Source organism: Chanodichthys erythropterus, chromosome 8 (genome assembly GCF_024489055.1).
Source record: "Chanodichthys erythropterus isolate Z2021 chromosome 8, ASM2448905v1, whole genome shotgun sequence".
Lineage (NCBI taxonomy): Eukaryota > Metazoa > Chordata > Actinopteri > Cypriniformes > Xenocyprididae > Chanodichthys > Chanodichthys erythropterus.
In genome coordinates this window covers 12868217-12888017 of record NC_090228.1, presented here as the reverse complement: position 1 = coordinate 12888017, position 19801 = coordinate 12868217, and the positions used below count along the sequence as shown (strand labels likewise).

At 35.5% G+C, this 19801-nt stretch overlaps 1 protein-coding gene across 1 annotated transcript in view; it reads right to left on the bottom strand.

Moving 5' to 3' along the window:
- Window positions 1–928: 928 nt before the first annotated feature.
- ube2h (ubiquitin-conjugating enzyme E2H (UBC8 homolog, yeast)) overlaps window positions 929–19801 on the bottom strand; it is a 36048-nt gene continuing 17175 nt past the window's right edge. Inside the window, exons 2-7 of the mRNA XM_067391868.1 lie at window positions 12897–12973; window positions 9771–9845; window positions 9135–9174; window positions 8095–8147; window positions 5715–5843; window positions 929–4450 (exon numbers count right to left, since the gene is read on the bottom strand). Of these exons, the coding sequence (XP_067247969.1) occupies window positions 4326–4450; window positions 5715–5843; window positions 8095–8147; window positions 9135–9174; window positions 9771–9845; window positions 12897–12973 (499 nt within the window). The 3' untranslated portion in view covers window positions 929–4325. The remainder of the gene's footprint in view (window positions 4451–5714; window positions 5844–8094; window positions 8148–9134; window positions 9175–9770; window positions 9846–12896; window positions 12974–19801) is intronic.

Sequence of the window (19801 nt, the reverse complement as noted above, 5' to 3'; positions counted from 1 at the left end):
CATTTTTCATTAGAAGTCAACAAGAAAATATCTACTTTTTTAAAATTCACCCCATACTCATTTTTTTATTGTGATATTGTCATAAAAATTGTTAGTTGTTCTTATTCAAGTAAGAAATTTCTTTATTAAAGCTACTAAGTTATTCAATCAAGAGCAATGAATGCTTTTGTTTCTTTGTTGTTTGATTCATATAGTGGTAGGAACTGATAATACTCTGCTTTCACTGCAATTTCTTTCCTTGCTGTTTAGGTTCACAGACATAACAGACTGTGTTTATGTGGACTTTGTATGTTTTGTTTTTACATAATATTGTGTGTATTTGACAGTTTAAGGGCAATAACACATGAAAGAGAACTTTAATACTCACAGGAAGTTCCGTCTGACATCCAGCTTTCTGTGCGCGTGCTTCAGATGTGACAGAAAACCATAGGCTACATCAGAAGTTTCGACTGATATGTCTTTAAAACGCTGACAGATAATAAACTTTCATGATGATGAAGAACTGCAATGTCACGCGAGCGTGACTGCGATAGAGATAATAATCAAAACCAAACAGATGTTTTGTTAGTTTTTGGCAGAGTATGAGACATTCGAAACACGAGCTGTAGGCTCCACCCTCTTCTGGAAAACAGGGTGGGGCGCAGAAGCTCATTTGCATTTAAAGATACATACACACAAAAAAAGCATATTTTCCCTTCCACTCAAAAATTTGTATGTACAACATGGTATAATAAATAACCTATGGGATATTTTGAGCTGAAAAATTCTGGGGAAACCTGAGACTTATATTACATCTTGTAAAAAGGGCCATAATAGGTCCCCTTTAACATTTCACCCAATAAATTAACACATAAATGATGTGGCACCAAAATGCACTGACAGAAAAAAATGACTCATACTGAAGACAGATGCAAAGCAGTTTGTACACATATTTAATATTTTATTAAAAAAGAAGTTATTACAGTTTACTGTACACAGCTATTTAAGAGATTATAATCCTATAGATAAAGAGCATTTGTCCTTTGTGACAGGCATGCCCACTTCACAATGCAAAAGAAAATAAAGAATGGCAAAAATAGAGTAAGATTAATGGTTAAGGAAATAAAAGGGGCAAATTACCATAATACCTGGGATAAAAATAATAATTAAAAAAAAAAGTGTAAAAAAAAAAAAAAAAAAAAAAAAAAGTGTATTTTTCTTTTTTAAAATCAGCGTATCACACACTAGGTACTAGATACAGATACTATTAAAAAAAAAATCCATGCTGTGTGCCCACATAAGCCCCATGTCTGAGCACCCTCTTGAAGCACAGGTTTAAGGGACTAAAGGAGTGGACAGCCAGGACTCAACTAGACTGGACTCTACACCGGACGCATGCAAAGTGCACTGGAGAGCTCGTCAACACTAATGCAAGAGACGCGATGCCATTGGCTTAGAGGCCAGCAGGGGGAGCCTCTGAGACCACGGCAGCAGCCGGAAGACAGATCTCTTCTTCCTTTCTCTCTCTCTCTCTCTTTCTCTCTCTCAGGCAAACAAACAGCTGGAGACCACGTCATTAATAACTGCTGTCCCCTGGATGTGAATGTGTGCAATGTTTGTGCGTGTGTGTAAGCACTGGGGGCTTATGGGTGCAAAACACAAAGAACACACTGTAATTATTTATTCCACCCCACCCACTAAACAATAAAAAAAAAAAACTCCCTTCAATCCCAAAAAAAAACAAAAAACAAAAAAAAAAAAAAAACTTTTCAGCACATATTACCTGCTCCAGAAGTATGCCTCTGTTATTGACATGAGGGGAAAAATAGGAATCCAGAAATTAGTAAATAAATTCACAAAAAAAAATCTTTATAACTTCTAATTATATTGGAAGCACACTTATACATTTGTTTATTTGAGATTCTCAGATCCTTAGTCATTTTACTCTTTGACATGACATTTAAAAACAAAGGAAAAATATATTTTTCAAAATTAAATCTCCACATTTTGCCTCTCGTATTAAAGTCCAGGGATCAAAAATGAAGCAGAAATGAAACAGAGAAGCTGAGTCTGTTGTGTTTGTCAGGGTGTGTGTTGCTTGGCATGGCAAAATGTTTACCATGGCAACCAAACCTCAACCAAGAAGCATTTTCTTCTATACATATCTGAAAGATGAGAAACAAAGCCCTCTCTAAACATATGCAATCTCTCTCCTTGTGACTATCATAACTTCCTCTTAATACAATACTGCATATAAGTGATGTTTTTCTTCTTTTTACTTGAAAATATGAACCCCCATCAACAGATTTAGACTCAAAAATGTTCAACTGAGACTTCTGGTTTTTTTTTTTCATTGCACAATTTGGCAAATTCTTGACTCGGGCTAAAACAAGGTCATATGCTTTGCCCATAAAGCATTGAGTTAATTAGTAATGAATAACAGGAGAGAACGTAAAAAAATGCAAAAAAAAAAAAAAAAGCCATGGGATAAATATAGGCAGCTCTGGATCGATCGCACGAGCCAAAATGAAACACCTCCCCTAATGCCATTCCGCTGGGGTCGACGTCTGTTTTGAAACGTCGTACGCTACACTTCAACCCTGTTTCATTTACATTTTGGATGATGAAGGAATCTGCAAGTGCATTCAGAATGCGAGATTTGTGAGAATACTGGAAAACACACACACGCACACAAACTAAATCTGGTTCTTCATGTTACCAACATGCCACTGATGATATCTGCAGATGTTGAAATTCAAAAGCTCTTTATACAGAAGATATCTGCCCGTTTCCACACCGTCGCGGCAAAACCCCACCTCAGCATTAGTGAATGTTACTCGGCCTTCTCTAAAACCACAAGTAGTTCCGAGGCAGATCTTACCAAATGGGATCCTTCGAATAATATCTGTATTCGGACAAGCAGGTTACGAAACCTTAAATCCATATGAACAACTATTTTTGATTTCACCACCCAGTAAAACTAACTAGATCTACATGAGGTCAAACAACAGCTATCATAGTTATGCACAAGCAATAGGAAAAGATGATGAACTCTACAAATGTTAGTAAAAGTCTTTTCTTTTTTTTGTCTCTTTTCTCTTTAAGGTTTCTTCTATGCTAGACCAACAAAGTCCTACACGACTCCACTTCCGCATCATACAACAAATGTACAAAAAAGATGCTCGTAAATAGGGAGAGGGTGCGAGACAGAAAGAGGAAAAAAAGACAAACACTCTGTGCATACAATGTTGGTACAAAATAAAAGATTTGTGCTCCGTAAAGCAGGAGAGTCACTTCCTGGTTGTTTTGTGAAGGTCACACAGTGTAGAGCCACGTTTTGTGGTGTGGGACTTCCACAACGAGGGAACAAAAGCCAGAAACATCGAGCTAGTGGAACAGTTGAGCTTCGGTGTGCTAGCCTCTACATTTTACATCCTCTTTAAAAAGACGCTCGAGGAACTTAAAGGGAGTCGTACTGATATTTTCCGCCGGCGCTGTATCATGGGCTTGATTGGTGAGCAGAATGTGTGCGACGTTCTGTAAAATCCTGATGATTGCTTTAAATGTACAGCGTGGAAACTTCCCCTCAAGGTGAGACCCAAATAAAAAATAAAAATAAAAAAAGGAGAAAAAGAAAAATTCCCCACTTGAGCGTTTCTATATTAAAACAGCTGTCGAAACAAATGAGAAAAAAACAACAAAAAAAACAGGACAACCAGGGAAGCAATGATAATTCGAAATGACTTGCGCTGAGATGACTGAACAGGATCGATCAAACCGCTGAGGTGAAGGGAAGTAATGAGGCAAAAACGTGTCCGATCCAACTGCAACAACTCCACCTGAAGACCGTCCTTGCAAAAGGTCTAAGCTGAGGGGATTCATATATCAGAGCATCACGGACACAACTCTCAGTACGTTAGTAACATCACAAGGGCACCCCCCGGTTAAATACAGCCTCTGTCCGGTCAGTCTGCGTCGGAAAAGGTGGATTAGGGAGGCGATGACATGCATTCCAGCTACGCTGCTACCGACGTGGAATCAAGGGGGAAACACTACAAGCCTTTCTTTTGTTGGGGTGTCGGAGAGAGCGAGTGAGAGAGTGAAAGAGAGAAAAAAAAGGGGGGAAAAAAAACAACCACCAAGAAGTAGAGATAGAACACCTAGAGAGTGTGCCGTATTCATCGTCAATGCTAGATATCCATAAAAATCCTGGTTTAGTAATAATAACGATAAAAAAAAAAAAAAAAAAAATCACCTTGTTTAAATATGAATCTTTTATAGTCTGCTTCGCATGGTTAGGAAATAATATAGTCTCTGTGGTAAAGGGGAGAAACTGTCGCCCTTAACTACAACTCCATGTCCTGAGCTTCGTCCTCTGAAAAGTCAGACATGGAGCTTTCTGATGAGGAGTCGCCCGCTCCTTCCTCCTGCTCCTTCAGAGCCTCCTCTGTTGCATATTTCTGGATGTATTCTGAATAGAAACAGGGAGACAGAAAGAGATGGGTGGGGAAAATATATAGTCAGACAGATATATAAATGATAAAATTATTTTTTATATTATATATATATATATATATATATATATATATATATATATATATATATATATATATATATATATATATTATATATATATATATATATATATATATATATATATATAAATAATTTTTTAATAAGTCATACTGACCCCCAACTTTAACAGTAGTGAATTTTTACCAAAATATTTTATTATATGAAAATGTCACACATGGTCATCCATTAACATGCTTTTGGAAACTCAATTTGCTGAATGAAAAGCATTAATATCATCAATAAAATCATCAACTGTATTTTCTTAGAAATACAATGGTAAAGACAGTAATTTGGCTTTTTTTAATTCAAAAATAAGTTATACGACTGATATACAGTGGCGGCCAAAAGTGATGTCCGTAGGAGATATTTGGTTTAAATGACCCTAAAAATTTGATTAAACCATCAAAATGTGAGAATAATATTTTATTATTTTTTAAACATCTTAAATATGAGGGAAGAACAAAACACTTAACTTGGTTAAAATATTTATCTGACAAAATTATTTGGCAAAAAAGGCAAACTACAGGGTTTTTTTTTTTCATGCAAAAAATAAAAAATAAAAATGCATAAAAAACTAAAATCTCACAGGAAAAAGCATACAATGATTACAACATAATCAGCTGTTCATATCAGTTCTCTCTTGTTTTACATGTGTTCATAATTTATTTGTATTACAGCCAGGCCAAAAAATTACATCTGCAATTCTGCACGTTTCATTGTGTTATCGCAAATAAAAGAATTGACCAAGCACAACTATGCAATATGCTTACAAAATTTTTAATAGATGTTTTTAAAGATGCCAGTTTTCATAGGCCGGACATCACTTTTGACCACTTCACACTTCTCATTGGAATGGAAGCTCAGGTCAAGCAATATAAAGCTTGCTCTGTTTGTATACTGCACATTTCTGCAAATAATGTAGGTCATCTACGCGTACAGAAAATGTGAATACTGTGCACAGTATTCATACTGCAAAAATATTAAGCACAGTATGTTGCTATTAAACTACTCTAAACATAAACCTTACTCACATAAATTTTTCAGAGCAGAAGATATTATTAAGTGGTGATGTGAAACATGGTGACAGATATAAAACCAGAGGCCGGATGGAGGTTAAACCAAGAGAACACCAAGTCAAAGACCGCAATTTTCCAAATCACCTTTGATTTTCTGTTTGTAGTCCTCTGGCCGGTGCAAGTACATGGCTGCCGCATCCCCGTTCAGAGGGTCAATGGGGTTCGGGTAGGCCAGTAACTGTGGCAAGAACGACTCGAAGATATTGGTGAGATCTGTGAGGAGAGAGAAAGAGAGGAAGTAGAGCCTTTAATACAGGAGCAGAGTAAAAGTCTTATGTTATGAGCCTTACGTACAGCACAAAATGGAGGATTTGTGGTGAGTGACATGATTATGGCCTAATCTCCCTTTCAGTGTGGGGGCTGTAGACATAGATCTATCTCTCTTTCTATCCTTCTCTTTTCTCTCATAACCAGTACTGTACGTTCTAGCGGTCACTATTATAAAAACACAACGTGGACAATGAAATAAAGCAGCTGAGTATTTATGATAGATAGATAGATAGATAGATAGATAGATAGATAGATAGATAGATAGATAGATAGATAGATAGATAGATAGATAGATAGATAGATAGATAGATAGATAGATAGATAGATAGATAGATAGATAGATAGATAGATAGATAGATAGATAGATAGATAGATAGATAGATAGATAGATAGATAGATAGATAGATAGATAGATAGATAGATAGATAGATAGATAGATAGATAGATAGATAGATAGATAGATAGATAGATAGATAGATAGATAGATAGATAGATAGATAGATAGATAGATAGATAGATAGATAGATTAGATAGATAGATAAGATAGATTAGATTAGATAGATAAGATAGATTAGATATTATAATTTGATGCATTTAACGCAAAAAAAAATTACGGAAACATGTGAAATTGCATCATAACGTAATTTATGCCACACAGTTAGATGATCTTAAAAGTCCATGCTGATTATATCAGAGATGGAAGAGAGAATTATTAATTCCAATGTATGTTTCGCTTTAAAACACAAACTCTCTGTCATATTGTGTCATTGTATCTGAAGAGCATGAGCCCTCCCGCATCGCTCTGTTCCTTTCTGAAGGGAACGTCGAAACATCCCACCCGCTGTATGGCCAGATATGAAAACTATGATTCTCAGCTGGATAAAGCAAACCAGCTTCTTGCTATGAAAGTTTTGATAGATGAGGATTGCAATCAAAGTAAAGACGATTGCGGTGACGTACAGAAGCACGCATGAGTCTGCTATATTGATGCGCAAACAAATCATGTACGAGCGCTCTTGACACACTGATCGCCATTTGTATTTATGCACAGACACATTTCAGTACATTCACGTTGTTTTCACACACATTCAGGATAATGTTTGGATTTGTCCTGTGTATGTTGCTGTGTGCTTTAGTATATATGCAAGTCAAGGCAGTTGGTTTAGGTTTTTTTGGCATCTCCATGTGGTCTTGTTCAGTCTCGCAACCTGACTTGTCTAAAATGTAAACAAGCTCTTCGCTGTTGCACATACTATACACTGTGAATTCAGAAACTTTTTTTTTTTTTTGCGCTTTGGTGTAGCCTGCATACATGAATGAATTATATGAAATCATATAATTTGGTGTCCTTTTTTGCAAAGACATCAAAATTCACCTTGGAAAAAGCTTAAAAATACAGTTTTGTGAAAATCACACTTCAATCTGATGGTTTACTTTGCTGGATATAGGCAATGATGGCAAAATGGACATGTTAAACAAGATAAATGGTGTAAGCTTAATTTCACGATAAGTGTGTGATTAATCGCGATTAAGGGTGCACCATTAAAAAAAAATTAATCTATTGACAGCCCTAAAATATTTTATTTATATTTATATATATATTATATAATAAAAATAAAAATATAAAATAAAATTAAAAACAAGATTGATTTGAGTTTTCATTATTTTGCGGGGAAAAAAAGAGGACTGCATGCTTTGGTACCAAACAGAATCATAAAATTTCACTACTGAAACATGACAACTCTGTATGATAAAACAATTTGACATTGGAATGTAGACCAATCAGAATCAAGTATTTCAGAATCTTCAACACTAGGCTGCAAACAACTTAACTACACTAGCATCAATTAAAAATGACAATTTTCCTGAAATTGTGACGATCTATTATATTATTATAAATACAAACATGGGCCGACAGCTGCAAACAGACAAGGCAGCGTTGTTGTGAATGATTGCTGGCAGGAATGGGCCGTTTAAGTGTGGTTGTTAGGTGAGCTGATGCCGTTTTCTGACCTTGCAGGTATTAGCTCATTCAGAGAGGTTAAGAGGATTACTGTGCACCACGGTCCTCTATAAGGGGCCAGAGACTTTATTCTACTCCTCAGGCTGCATCGATTCAAGCAATGGCTTGCTTTGCATTATTCTTAACATGAAAGCAGACATATGCACAGTGACCAAGATCACATATACATACCATAAAGAGCGGTCCATGTCTGGTTGATCACATCTAAACACACGGTCCCTGACCTGGATAAAGAATAACAGTCTTGGCATTAGAATAGGGGCAATGACCAAAATTAATATCATTATACTGTGATCTACAATGACACCCCATCCCATTGTTGGCTTCCACTTCTCCATTCCAGAACAGTGTTACCCATTACACTTTGCAGGTATGCAAAGTTTTCTCTTCACTTTGACCTCAGTATGAACAGCATTTTTCTTCGCTTTGTCACATTGCTTTTAATGTGAATAAACATTAAAATATTCACCCAGAAATGAAAAAAAGAACATTTATTCTCAAAACCAGTGTTGTTATTGTAATTGGGATTGAAATAAAATAAAATATTAATGAAAAACTTGAAAATATGACATGTTACCTTAGCTATGAAATAAGTTATTTAAAAATAATTTTAACTGAAACCGAAATAAAAATAAATTAAAGCTATATAGAAATATATATTTTTTAAAACAAACAAAATTACTGAAACTTGAACTAAAATAAAAATGAAAAACTGAAAATATTAAAATAAATGCTATTTTTAAAAAAAAAAAATACTAAAATACTGCTGAAAAAAAAAAATGTTGATGTCTACCATTGCATGACTTGTAGAGTTAAGATATGCGATCTGAGGAATGGAATGGAGGATTTAAGGAAATATATTCTTCACAAAACTATTTAATGTTTTTGAAAGACTGTGTTTTAAGTCTTTAAATGACTACTTTCATAACAGTTTTGGTCCTTTTTGGAGCTTGATGGCCCCTGATCACTGAATGTTTTGAATATGTGGAAAAAAAGCAGCATGAACATTATTCAAAATTATTTTGTGTTCCACAGTAGTAAAAAAAAAAAAAAAAAAAAAAAAAAAAAAAAATCATACAGTTTTAGAATGATGTAAGGGTGAGTAAATGATGACAAGTGTACATTTTTGGGTGAACTATCCTTTTAAGAATATAATGTTTTGCTCAGAGCACACCAGAAGGCAAATTCAGACTCAGACTAAAGAGACTTACGCTTCATCGATGTTCGGATGAAAAATCTTATTCATAAATCCTGGAAAGAGATTAAAAAAGAAAGATGGAATGAGATCATACATAGAAATAACTGCATTTGATTACATACATTTCCTTAGACTTTTTAAAACTAATTAAATAGCATAAATTTGTATTTTGCTTTATATTATTTATGACTATTTCTCCAATTCAAATTACTGTATTAAATATTCATTAAATAAATATAAATTTTTTATTTATTTTATTTATTTACCATTCATTTATCCAGATAAAACTTTAAATTTATTTAAATTATTCAAATTAAAATGCTTTGAATTGCAATAATTAGAATTTGGGTCAGGAGATGTGCTTAATCGTCATGAAAATTATGTCATAAATATAAAAAAATCTTAATGGTCTTAAAATGGTCTTAAATACAAATGCACAACACTGGCTTTTCCCAACCTTTCTCCTATGACACCATCTTTACAGAAAATTAAATATGACATCACAGGGATGTCATGTACTTTTTCCACCATACACACCTTAAGTGTGTCGAATGTACTCAACCCATCATTTCACAACCACACCAATGTGTGTGGCTTTTGAAGAGCACTCAGCTGATAATGGCTCTTTGGGAAACTAGTAATACTGTACCTATAGAGGGAGATTTGAAGGGGTATTTGTCAGGAAGATCTACTCGCACCTTCCATACGCCCCCTTCATATGGTGCTGACAGGAAAAACAGATACACACATGACTATTCAAGAAACAATTCACATCTCCTCTAACATGTAACGCAGACTTAAAAAAGACAAGCAGTAATGCTTATAACGCAAACTCTATATGACTAACTGTAAAGGTCTTTGTATTCAAAAGTGACGGTGTGTGGGTGTAACTGTAATACTTAATTAGATAGTTATTAATTATATGTGTAATGACACATGTGTGGGTGTGTACACATGTGGACAGGGAAGCTGTGCTGTTGGCCTCGCGTGATATGGTGGTATGGTGCAACGTGTGCTCACTCCAAGAATAGCCTTCTGCAATCTGACCCTTGTGGCCACAGACTCAAACTCTGAAAGGTAAAGCCTAGCCGCAGAGGTTGCGGATAGGACCTGCTCCTACCTCTCAAAGTGGAGAGATCATTTAACAGCAGATAATATGACAATTAAAAAGGGTCACAAGATGTTTTCTCAGTGAACAATGACGGCATGTCCCAAACCAAAAGTTGTGTAAGATAGGCATGTTTAAATATGCAAAAGTGTCGTCATAGCTAGGTAAAGAAATTGACTCTGTAAATGTCACGAAACCTGTCAAGGACATGACTGGGTCATATTTCACTCCAAAAAGAAAGAAAGAAGAAATTACTGTAATGATACAGAATCATTTAGAAGCCTTTGATTTGTGTGTTAAAAAAAAAAGCATGATTTTATTTTTATTTTTGCATTATTATTTTGCACATTTATTTGTATTTAATATAATTACATTATTTATGACTATTTATGACATTTTTATCATAGTTTTTGTATATTAAATAAATTCCCCCAATTGATATTACTGTATTATATAATCATACACTGTGTATATATATGCGTGTATAATATATATATATATATGCGTGTATAATATATATATATATATGCGTGTATAATATATATATATATGCGTGTATAATATATATATGCGTGTATAATATATATATATATGCGTGTATAATATATATATATGCGTGTATAATATATATATATGCGTGTATAATATATATATATGCGTGTATAATATATATATATGCGTGTATAATATATATATATGCGTGTATAATATATATATATGCGTGTATAATATATATATGTATAATATATATATGTATAATATATATATATATAATATATATATATATATATATATATATATATATATATATATATATATATATATATATGCGTCTATATTATATATTATATATATATATATATATATATATGGGTGCGCTCTCTTAATTGTCATGAAAATTATGTCATAAATGTCAAAAAACATATGGTCTTAAAGGATTAGTTCACTTTAAAATTAAAATTACCCCATGCTTTACTCACCCTCATGCCATTCTACGTGTATATGACTTTTTTCTTTCTGATGAACACAATCGGAGGTATATTAATAAATATCCTGATGAATCCAAGCTTTATAAATGGCAGTGAGCGATACCAACGGGTGCCTTCTGACGTGAAGCAATGCATTTGTGTAAAAAAAAAAAAAAAAAAAAAAAAATAATGTAACAAGTAAGGGTGTGACGAGACGGGTATCTCACAAGACGAGACTCGAGATGGAGTTCACGAGACGAGACAAGATGGCGAAATACGTGACTAGAAAATATATTCTGCAGGTGTATTTGAAATGTTTTAACTAATCATCTTGTAATCAATGTCATTTCAGTTCTATTTTCTGAGTATGAATTATCATATGCAGTAAAAGACAACAATACTCAAGTACTGTAAAAGGTTTTGCCACCAACTCAACTGACGGACTTCTCTTCTGTATGATTTCAGTCTCTTCATGCCTTGCTGTAGATGATTTATGAGCTTCTACAACTTTTGACCTCCTAACTGAACTCCTTTCCACAAATTGATCATAGAAATAAAGACAGTGTAAATAAAAATGGTAACACTTTATAATAAGGTCTCATTTATTAACATTAATGTATTAACCAACATCAACTAACAATGAGAAATATATGTGCTACAGTATTTATTAATCTTTGTTTATGTTAGTTAATAAAAATAGTCATTCATTGTTAGTTCATGATAGTTCAGTGCATTAACTAATGTTAACAAATGAAATCTTACAGTTTGTGCTTAATAAGATTAAGAGAAAACTGTTATTCATTTTTATGGTAACACTTTACAATAAGTGCAACCATAATCACACTCTCAAATATTCAAAGTGCAAAGAAAGACCACATTTTTCTTTGATACAGAGGTGAGAGATGGTCACAACTACACTGCCCAGCCTAAAATAGCTTTCATATTGAGAGATATTTGCATTCATCAGGGAGCTGCTTTCAAAATGAAATTGAAATCACGTTTGAATGCGCGCTCACGTTTACTTTCACTTTTAGCGATCGCGCGTACTCTGTAAATATGGAGCGGTGAAGGACTGTTATCCAACTGAATTAAATGTTTTTTATTTAAATACAAAGCAAAACGACAGGAGGCGTAATGTAAACGTAGCGGTGGCATATTCTTTCCAAATCATCCTTACACTCTGTCATGGCAACATCACAAAGCTTACGCTACATCCTACGCCTTCCCTATTAAACTTACGGAAAAAGCTTAACTGATGCAACGCCAGTTCTGTTTTTTCTTAAGTTGAATACGGAAGCAGTTTGGCAGAAGCTAGATATTTTACTTCATAACTTGATTAAATATGAAAACAATTTTTTACACAAACACATCGCTTCCCCTGGAGTCGTGTGGAGTACGTTTATGATGGATGGATGTGGATGGAACCACTTTCTTCAGCTTAATACTCATTGGTATCGTTCACTGCCATTATAAAGCTTGGATGCATCAGAATATTTATTAATTTATCTCCGAATGTGTTCATAAGAAAGAAGAAAGTCATATACACCTAGGATGGCTTGAGGGCGAGTAAAGCTTGGGGTAAAAGTTCATTTGAAAGTGAATTAATCCTTTAAAACAGGCTTTTTTTCTTTTGATTTTGGGGTGAAATGTGACTTGGAAATGTTTTCATAAGGTGTAAACAATTTAAAAACAGACTTACTTCCTTGTGGTCCATAAAACTTCACTACAAATTCGTTGAGTCCACTCAGGATTGTGACTTCATGTTTACTCTCAATGCTAAATGAAATCTGTTAAGGCAAACTTAAGAGCTTTGATCAAAAGCAAAAAACCAAACAAAATTCACAATTAATATATAGAAAATACTTAATACAAATTTCACATAGGAAAAAGTTGAATTAACTTTAATCAGGATGAAATAAGAGACTCATCATCCAAATTAAAATAACAATTAACCTTAAGTTAAGAGAAAATACAACTGGGATGAGGCACTAAAATGACCTTTCAACTTACAAAAAGAACACATTCAGACCAACAGATTAATCTCACAAACCAAGTTTCTCACTTAGCCTTTATTCTCGGACCATCAATAATTATCAAGAGGTTCAGCTCTTCAGATCGGATAGCAAAAACACAATCCGTGGGTCTGACCCACACACAGGGCATCAGGGCAACTCAATACGACACTCCCATCATTAGCTATGGTTGTCAGGCTGTCACTTCTCATATTGCTGGCACAGAGAGCAGCAGTCAGACCCTCGCTGAGCAAGACAATACACGCTCACCACCACACCAAGACCATGACAGAGACCAGACGCTCTCAAAAACTCACACACAGTCTGCCATCTCGGCTTGAACACAACATGCATCCAAAACACAGTTCTCAAGCAGACTCTGCCATTGTCATTGTCCGTATTTTGATGATGCTATAGTGTGTGTCATGTGTCAGCTGTTGTGTAGGCTGCACCGTGACTCAAAGCATACACTCACGCGGCCCAGACTGGCTCATGAAGGCAAAATGTTTACGCTCTGTTGAAACCGTGATGTGTCCTGTGACTTGTGCGAGAGTTTAACCAGCTGAGTGCTCGTCTCAAGGGTGCTTGTATCAAATGATGATTCTCGGCTCTACTGGGAAACAGAGCTGTCAATTTCAAGTGGTCGTCTTAAAACATATGGTGCGATAGACTGTGTGGCTCCCAGGAGAAGTGTGGAAGCTGCCCTCTTTACGATTATCGTTCATTGTAGCTTTTCGATGCCAGAGTCTCAAGTTTCATGAACTTAATGACTGTAATTACACAGAGATTTATCCCCTAAAATCCGACATTGTGGAGGCAATGAGTTTTATACCACGAAAGGTTCAAGAATCATTTTCAATATTCAATCATTTAAATACATAAAAACAAAAGACCAGAACTGAAGATTTATTCATGAATAGCAGGTGCTAAGGAAAATTAGCAGTGCAGCTTTATGTATTATTTTTATTAAAATAATATATAGAAAAATGTATACAAATGTTTAAATTGACATTTAAAGGCATTTAACAAAATTTAATTAAGTGATAGTTCACCTATGACAAATGAAAATTCTGTCATTAATTACTCACCCTCATGTCGTTTCACACCCGTAAGACCTTCGTTTGTCTTTGGAACACAAATTAAGATTTTTTTTATAAAATTCGATGGCTCAGAGAGGCCTGCATTGCCGGCAAGAAAATGAACACTTTCAATGCCCAGAAAGCTACTAAAGACGTATTTAAAACAGTTCACGTGACTACAGTGGTTCAACCTTAATCTTATGAAGTGACAAGAATACTTTTTGTGTGCCAAAAAAACAAAATAACGACTTCATTCAACAATATCTAGTGATGGATGATTTCAAAACACTGCTTCATGAAGCTTTAAAGCTTTACGAATCTTTTCTTTTGAATCAGTGGTTCAGATCGTGAAAGTCAAGTGATTTCAGGAAACAAGGCTTTTGTTACGTCATAAGTGTTTCGAAATTTCAATGGTTCACAACTGGGGGCGTGACTTTGTCAGTTTGATACGCACTCCGAACCACTGATTCGAATTTTAATAAAGTCGTTATTTTGTTTTTTTGGCACACAAAAAGCATTCTCGTCGCTTCATAACATTAAGGTTGAACCACTGTAGTCACATGAACTGTTTTAAGTATGTCTTTAGTAGCTTTCTGGGCATTGAAAGTGTTAATTGTCTTGCTGGCAATGGAAACCTTACTGAGCCATTGGATTTTATGAAAAATATCTAAGGTCTTACGGGTGTAGAAAGACATGAGGGCGAGTAATTAATGACAGAATTTTCATTTTTGGGTGAACTAACCTTTTAACTATAAATAAATAAAAAGTAAAAAATTCAAAACGTTGATTTTATGATTTTGTTATATTTTTGTTACTAAATTTTAAATATTAAAAGGTGCCATCAAAGATGTAATATAAGTCTAAGGTGTCCCCTGAATGTGTCTGTTAAGTTTCAGCTCAAAATACCCCATAGAGTTTTTTTAATTAATTTTTTTAACTGCCTATTTTGGGGCATAATTATAAATGTGCCGATTCAGGCTGCGGCCCCTTTAAATTCTCGTGCTCTCCGCCCACGGAGCTCACGCTTGCCTTGAACAGCATAAACAAAGTTCACACAGCTAATATAACCCTCAAAATTGATCTTTACAAAGTGTTCGTCATGCATGCAGCATGCATACATCGGATTATGTGAGTATTGTATTTATTTGGATGTTTACATTTGATTCTGAATGAGTTTGAGGCTATGATCCGTGGCTAACGGCTAATGCTACACTGTTGGAGAGATTTATAAAGAATGAAGTTGTGTTTATGCATTATACAGACTGCACATGTTTAAAAATGAAATTAACGATGGCTCTTGTCTCCGTGAATACAGTAAGAAACGATGGTAACTTTAACCACATTTAACAGTACATTAGCAACATGCTAACGAAACATTTAGAAAGACAATTTACAAATATCACTAAAAATATCATGTTACATGTAAAAATAACATGTTATCATAGATCATGTAAGTTATTGTTGCTCCATCTGCCATTTTTCGCTGATGTTCTTGCTTGCCAAGATAAATTCAATTTTTAATTCTAGGGCACCATTAACAATTTTATTAACATTTGAAATATGTACATTTATTTGTGAATTTTAAATGTAATTTATGTATACATTTGATTATTTTCAACAATAATATTAACTTGATTTATTTCAATGAATAAACTGATAATTAATTGTTTTTTTTTGTTTTTTTTTAAATGTAACTCCTAGTCTTCCACAGTGATACAAGGGAAACCAATTGAGACAGGGTGAGCTTGAGAGAGACAGATAGTGTTTACTGTTTTAAGACACCAGCTGGCTTCGTCGTCAGTTGTAGCTGTAAGTGGCTGCGATCACCAAGGGGTTAAACATCATAGGTTTATTTTAGGCAGAGAAGCATGTGCAGAGGCTGAGAGAATAGTGGAAACACCCAGGAAGAGTGTGAGTCTGCACAATGTTTTCTGATTCAAATCTGAAGGATGTAGCACCATCATTAGCTGCTTATTCCCAATGAACACCGAGACTCGGAACAAACACGATCCTGAAGACCAGATTGATGGCTCATGGGCAACAACCTCGATTTTTTCTTACATTAACACCTGAGATCAGAATCCGTTCAGGAAGGAATGCTGCTGTCTGGCAGCCTGTACAGGTCGCTCTCGACTAGACTTGTGAGATAAAAGATAAAGGGGCGAATATGTGTGTGTATGTGTAGCTTCAGCAGACCTGTTAAAGAATCTGTGCCCATTGCTGTGATCATAAGGCCTCCAGTGGAGAAGCACCATGCTGAGCTGTCTGGCTGTGCTCAATGACACGTGGGACTACTTTCGCCAATATATTAAGCCCCTTTTGGATAGACACAAAAGCAATTGCTCATGCATGTACAGGCATAAACACACACACTCACTCTAAATACTGAAGCCTGGAGGCTGCAGGGGGTTTTCTCCCTTCCTCTTGCCTTTGAGGCAGTTTTGACGCCTGTTTCCTCTCTTCTTAAAGACTACACAGGAAGAGATGGGTTCATACAAGCATGGGAAGAAAAATAAAGGTCATTTTCCTCTCCACCTTCCTGCTTTTAAAGACATTCATCAGCAAGGTTGACTTTTAATCTCTCTTCATTTGTACACAAAGACAATTCAATAGTCCTCCACCAATTCTTCGGCAGAACTGAAGGCACGTGCTTCTCCTCTGAGGCATCGGTGACACAGATTTAAAATAGATCGCTATTAATTGTCCATAAATCCTGTACACATCAAGGAAATAGTTCTGTCATTATCCCATCGTCAAGCCGCTCCAATAAAATATGATTTGTCAATGTGGAACGCAAAAGGAGATATTCAGCAGATTGTCCAAGCTGACCTTTTCCCTACAACAAACAAAAAAAAGGCAATTTTGACTCCATAAAGCTTCAAAGGAGGAAAAAAAAAAAATCCATTTACGTGGTCCACAGTATTCATGTTATAATACAAGTATTTTGAAGCAACTTTGACTAAGGAACAAACACAAATTTGTCATTATTCACCACAAATTTCACTCTTAAATTTTATTTGCTCTTCCACATATTCAAATGATGCAAAACACCATTGGTTCTTGTGTGTTAAAACCAATCGCAACTTAAATGTCTGTTTAACTCCAGCTGCTGACAAAGCAAGCCAAATGTGTTTTCTTCTCACAAGACAGTGCCTTGACACCCACCTGTTTTCCTCCATCTCACTGCTCCCTCCCCCTTCAATGGATTTGTATGGATTAAGCCATAATCTACAGGAGACCCTTGGGCCAATGTTCCTTTACACACATGCATAATCTAATCACACACTCAAAAGACTGATCAATCACCTCACTCAGAAGTATCCGATACAATTAAGGAACAAGAGCGAGCACCGATAGGATTAGCGTTCATGTACGTTGAAACATCACATGCTTAGACATGGATTGCTAACAGCTGTTGCGGTTGGTTGCACAATGCTGTCTTATGCACAGATGATTATGAGTGTTTATAAACCTGTGTGAACAAACAGGTCCAGACAAGCATGTGTTTGGGTATATCATCTTATAGAGAAGCTGCCTTGTTCTGCTTTGCCCTTTGGGTTAAAAACAGAAAAAAAAAAAAAAAAAAAAAAAAAAAAAAATTTTTGTAAATGGTCAGCACACATGCGGGAGAAAACCACTAGGGTTTCACCTTCTTTTAGAAGTCTGTTGTGAGAAAAGAATGTCCTAGCCAGGACAGAAAAATAAGGGACAAACCCAGCATGGAATTTATGCTCAAGACACTTTCTATGCAGTAAGAGTCATTTTTGTCATTTTCTGACAGAAAAATGAACATAGTACTTTTGGCTTCCATCTGCAATATTTTTTTTACATAGTTTTATGTAAAGCATCAGACAGACATTTTTGGCTATTTAACGTGTCACTGTGTGTGTACGAAGTTCAAAATGAGCAATCAGAAAGGTAATTTAAAGGTGCCATCGAACGTATTTTTACAAGATGTAATATAAGTCTAATGTGTCCCCTGAATGTGTCTGAAGTTTCAGCTCAAAATACCCCATAGATTTTTTTAAATACATTTTTTTAACTGCCTATTTTGGGGCATCATTAAATATGAGCCGATTTATGCTGCGCGGTCCCTTTAATTCTCGTGCTCTCCGCCCACGGAGCTCGCGCTTGCCTTAAACGGTGCATAAACAAAGTTTACACAGCTAATATAACCCTCAAATGGATCTTTACAAAGTGTTCGTCATGCATGCGTCGGATTATGTGAGTACTGTATTTAATTGGATGTTTACATTTGATTCTGGATGAATTTGAGGCTGTGCTCCGTGGTTAATGGCTAATGCTACACTGTTGGAGAGATTTATAAAGAATGAAGTTGATAATTTACAAATATCACTAAAAATATGTTATCATAGATCATGTCAGTTATTGTTGCTCCATCTGCCATTTTTCGCTATTGTTCTTGCTTGCTTACCTAGTCTGATGATTCGGCTGTGCTGCTCCAGACGTTACTGCCTGCCCTTGTCTAATGACTTTCATAATGTTGGGAACATGGGCTGACATATGCAAATATTGGGGGCGTACATATTAATGATCCTGACTGTTACGTAACAGTCGGTGTTATGTTGAGATTCGCCTGTTCTTCGGAGGTCTTTTAAACAAATGAGATTTATATAAGAAGGAGGAAACAATGGAGTTTGAGACTCACTGTATGTCATTTCCATGTACTGAACTCTTGTTATTTAACTATGCCAAGATAAATTCAATTTTCAATTCTAGGGCACCTTTAAGTGACTTTGAACGTGGTATGGTTGTTGGTGCCAGACAGGCTGGTTTGAGCATTTCAGAAACTACTGGGAAACATTTCTAGGGTTTACAGAGAATAGTCCAAAAAGAGGAAATATCCAGTGAGCGGCAGTTCTGTGGGCGAAAATGCGTTGTTGATGCCAGAGGTCAGAGGAGAATGGCCAGATAACAAAAATAACCAGTCGTTACAACCGAGGTATGCAGAAGAGCATCTCTGAATTCACAACACGTCAAACCTTGAAGCAGATGGGCTACAACAGCAGAAGACCACACCGGGTGCCATTCCTGTCAGCTAAGAACAGGAAACTGAGGATACAATTTGCACAGGCTCACCAAAATTGGACAATAGAAGATTGGAAAAACATTGCCCCATCTGATGAAACCAGATTTCTGCTGCGACATTGAGATGGTAGGGTCAGAATTTGTTGTAAACATGAAAGCATGGATTCATCCTGCCTTGTATAAATAGTTCAAGCTGCTGCTCATGTTGTGGGGGATATTTTCTTGACACACTTTGGGTTCCTTAGTACCAATTGATCATCGTTTAAACACCACAGCCAACCTATTGTTGCTGACCATGTCAATCCCTTTATGACCACAGTGTACACATCTTCTGATGGCTAGTTCTAGCAGGATAACACACCATGTCACAAAGCTCAAATCATCTCAAACTGGTTTCTTGAACATGCCAATGAGTTCACTACACTCAAATGCCCTCCACAGTCACCAGATTTCAATCCAATAGA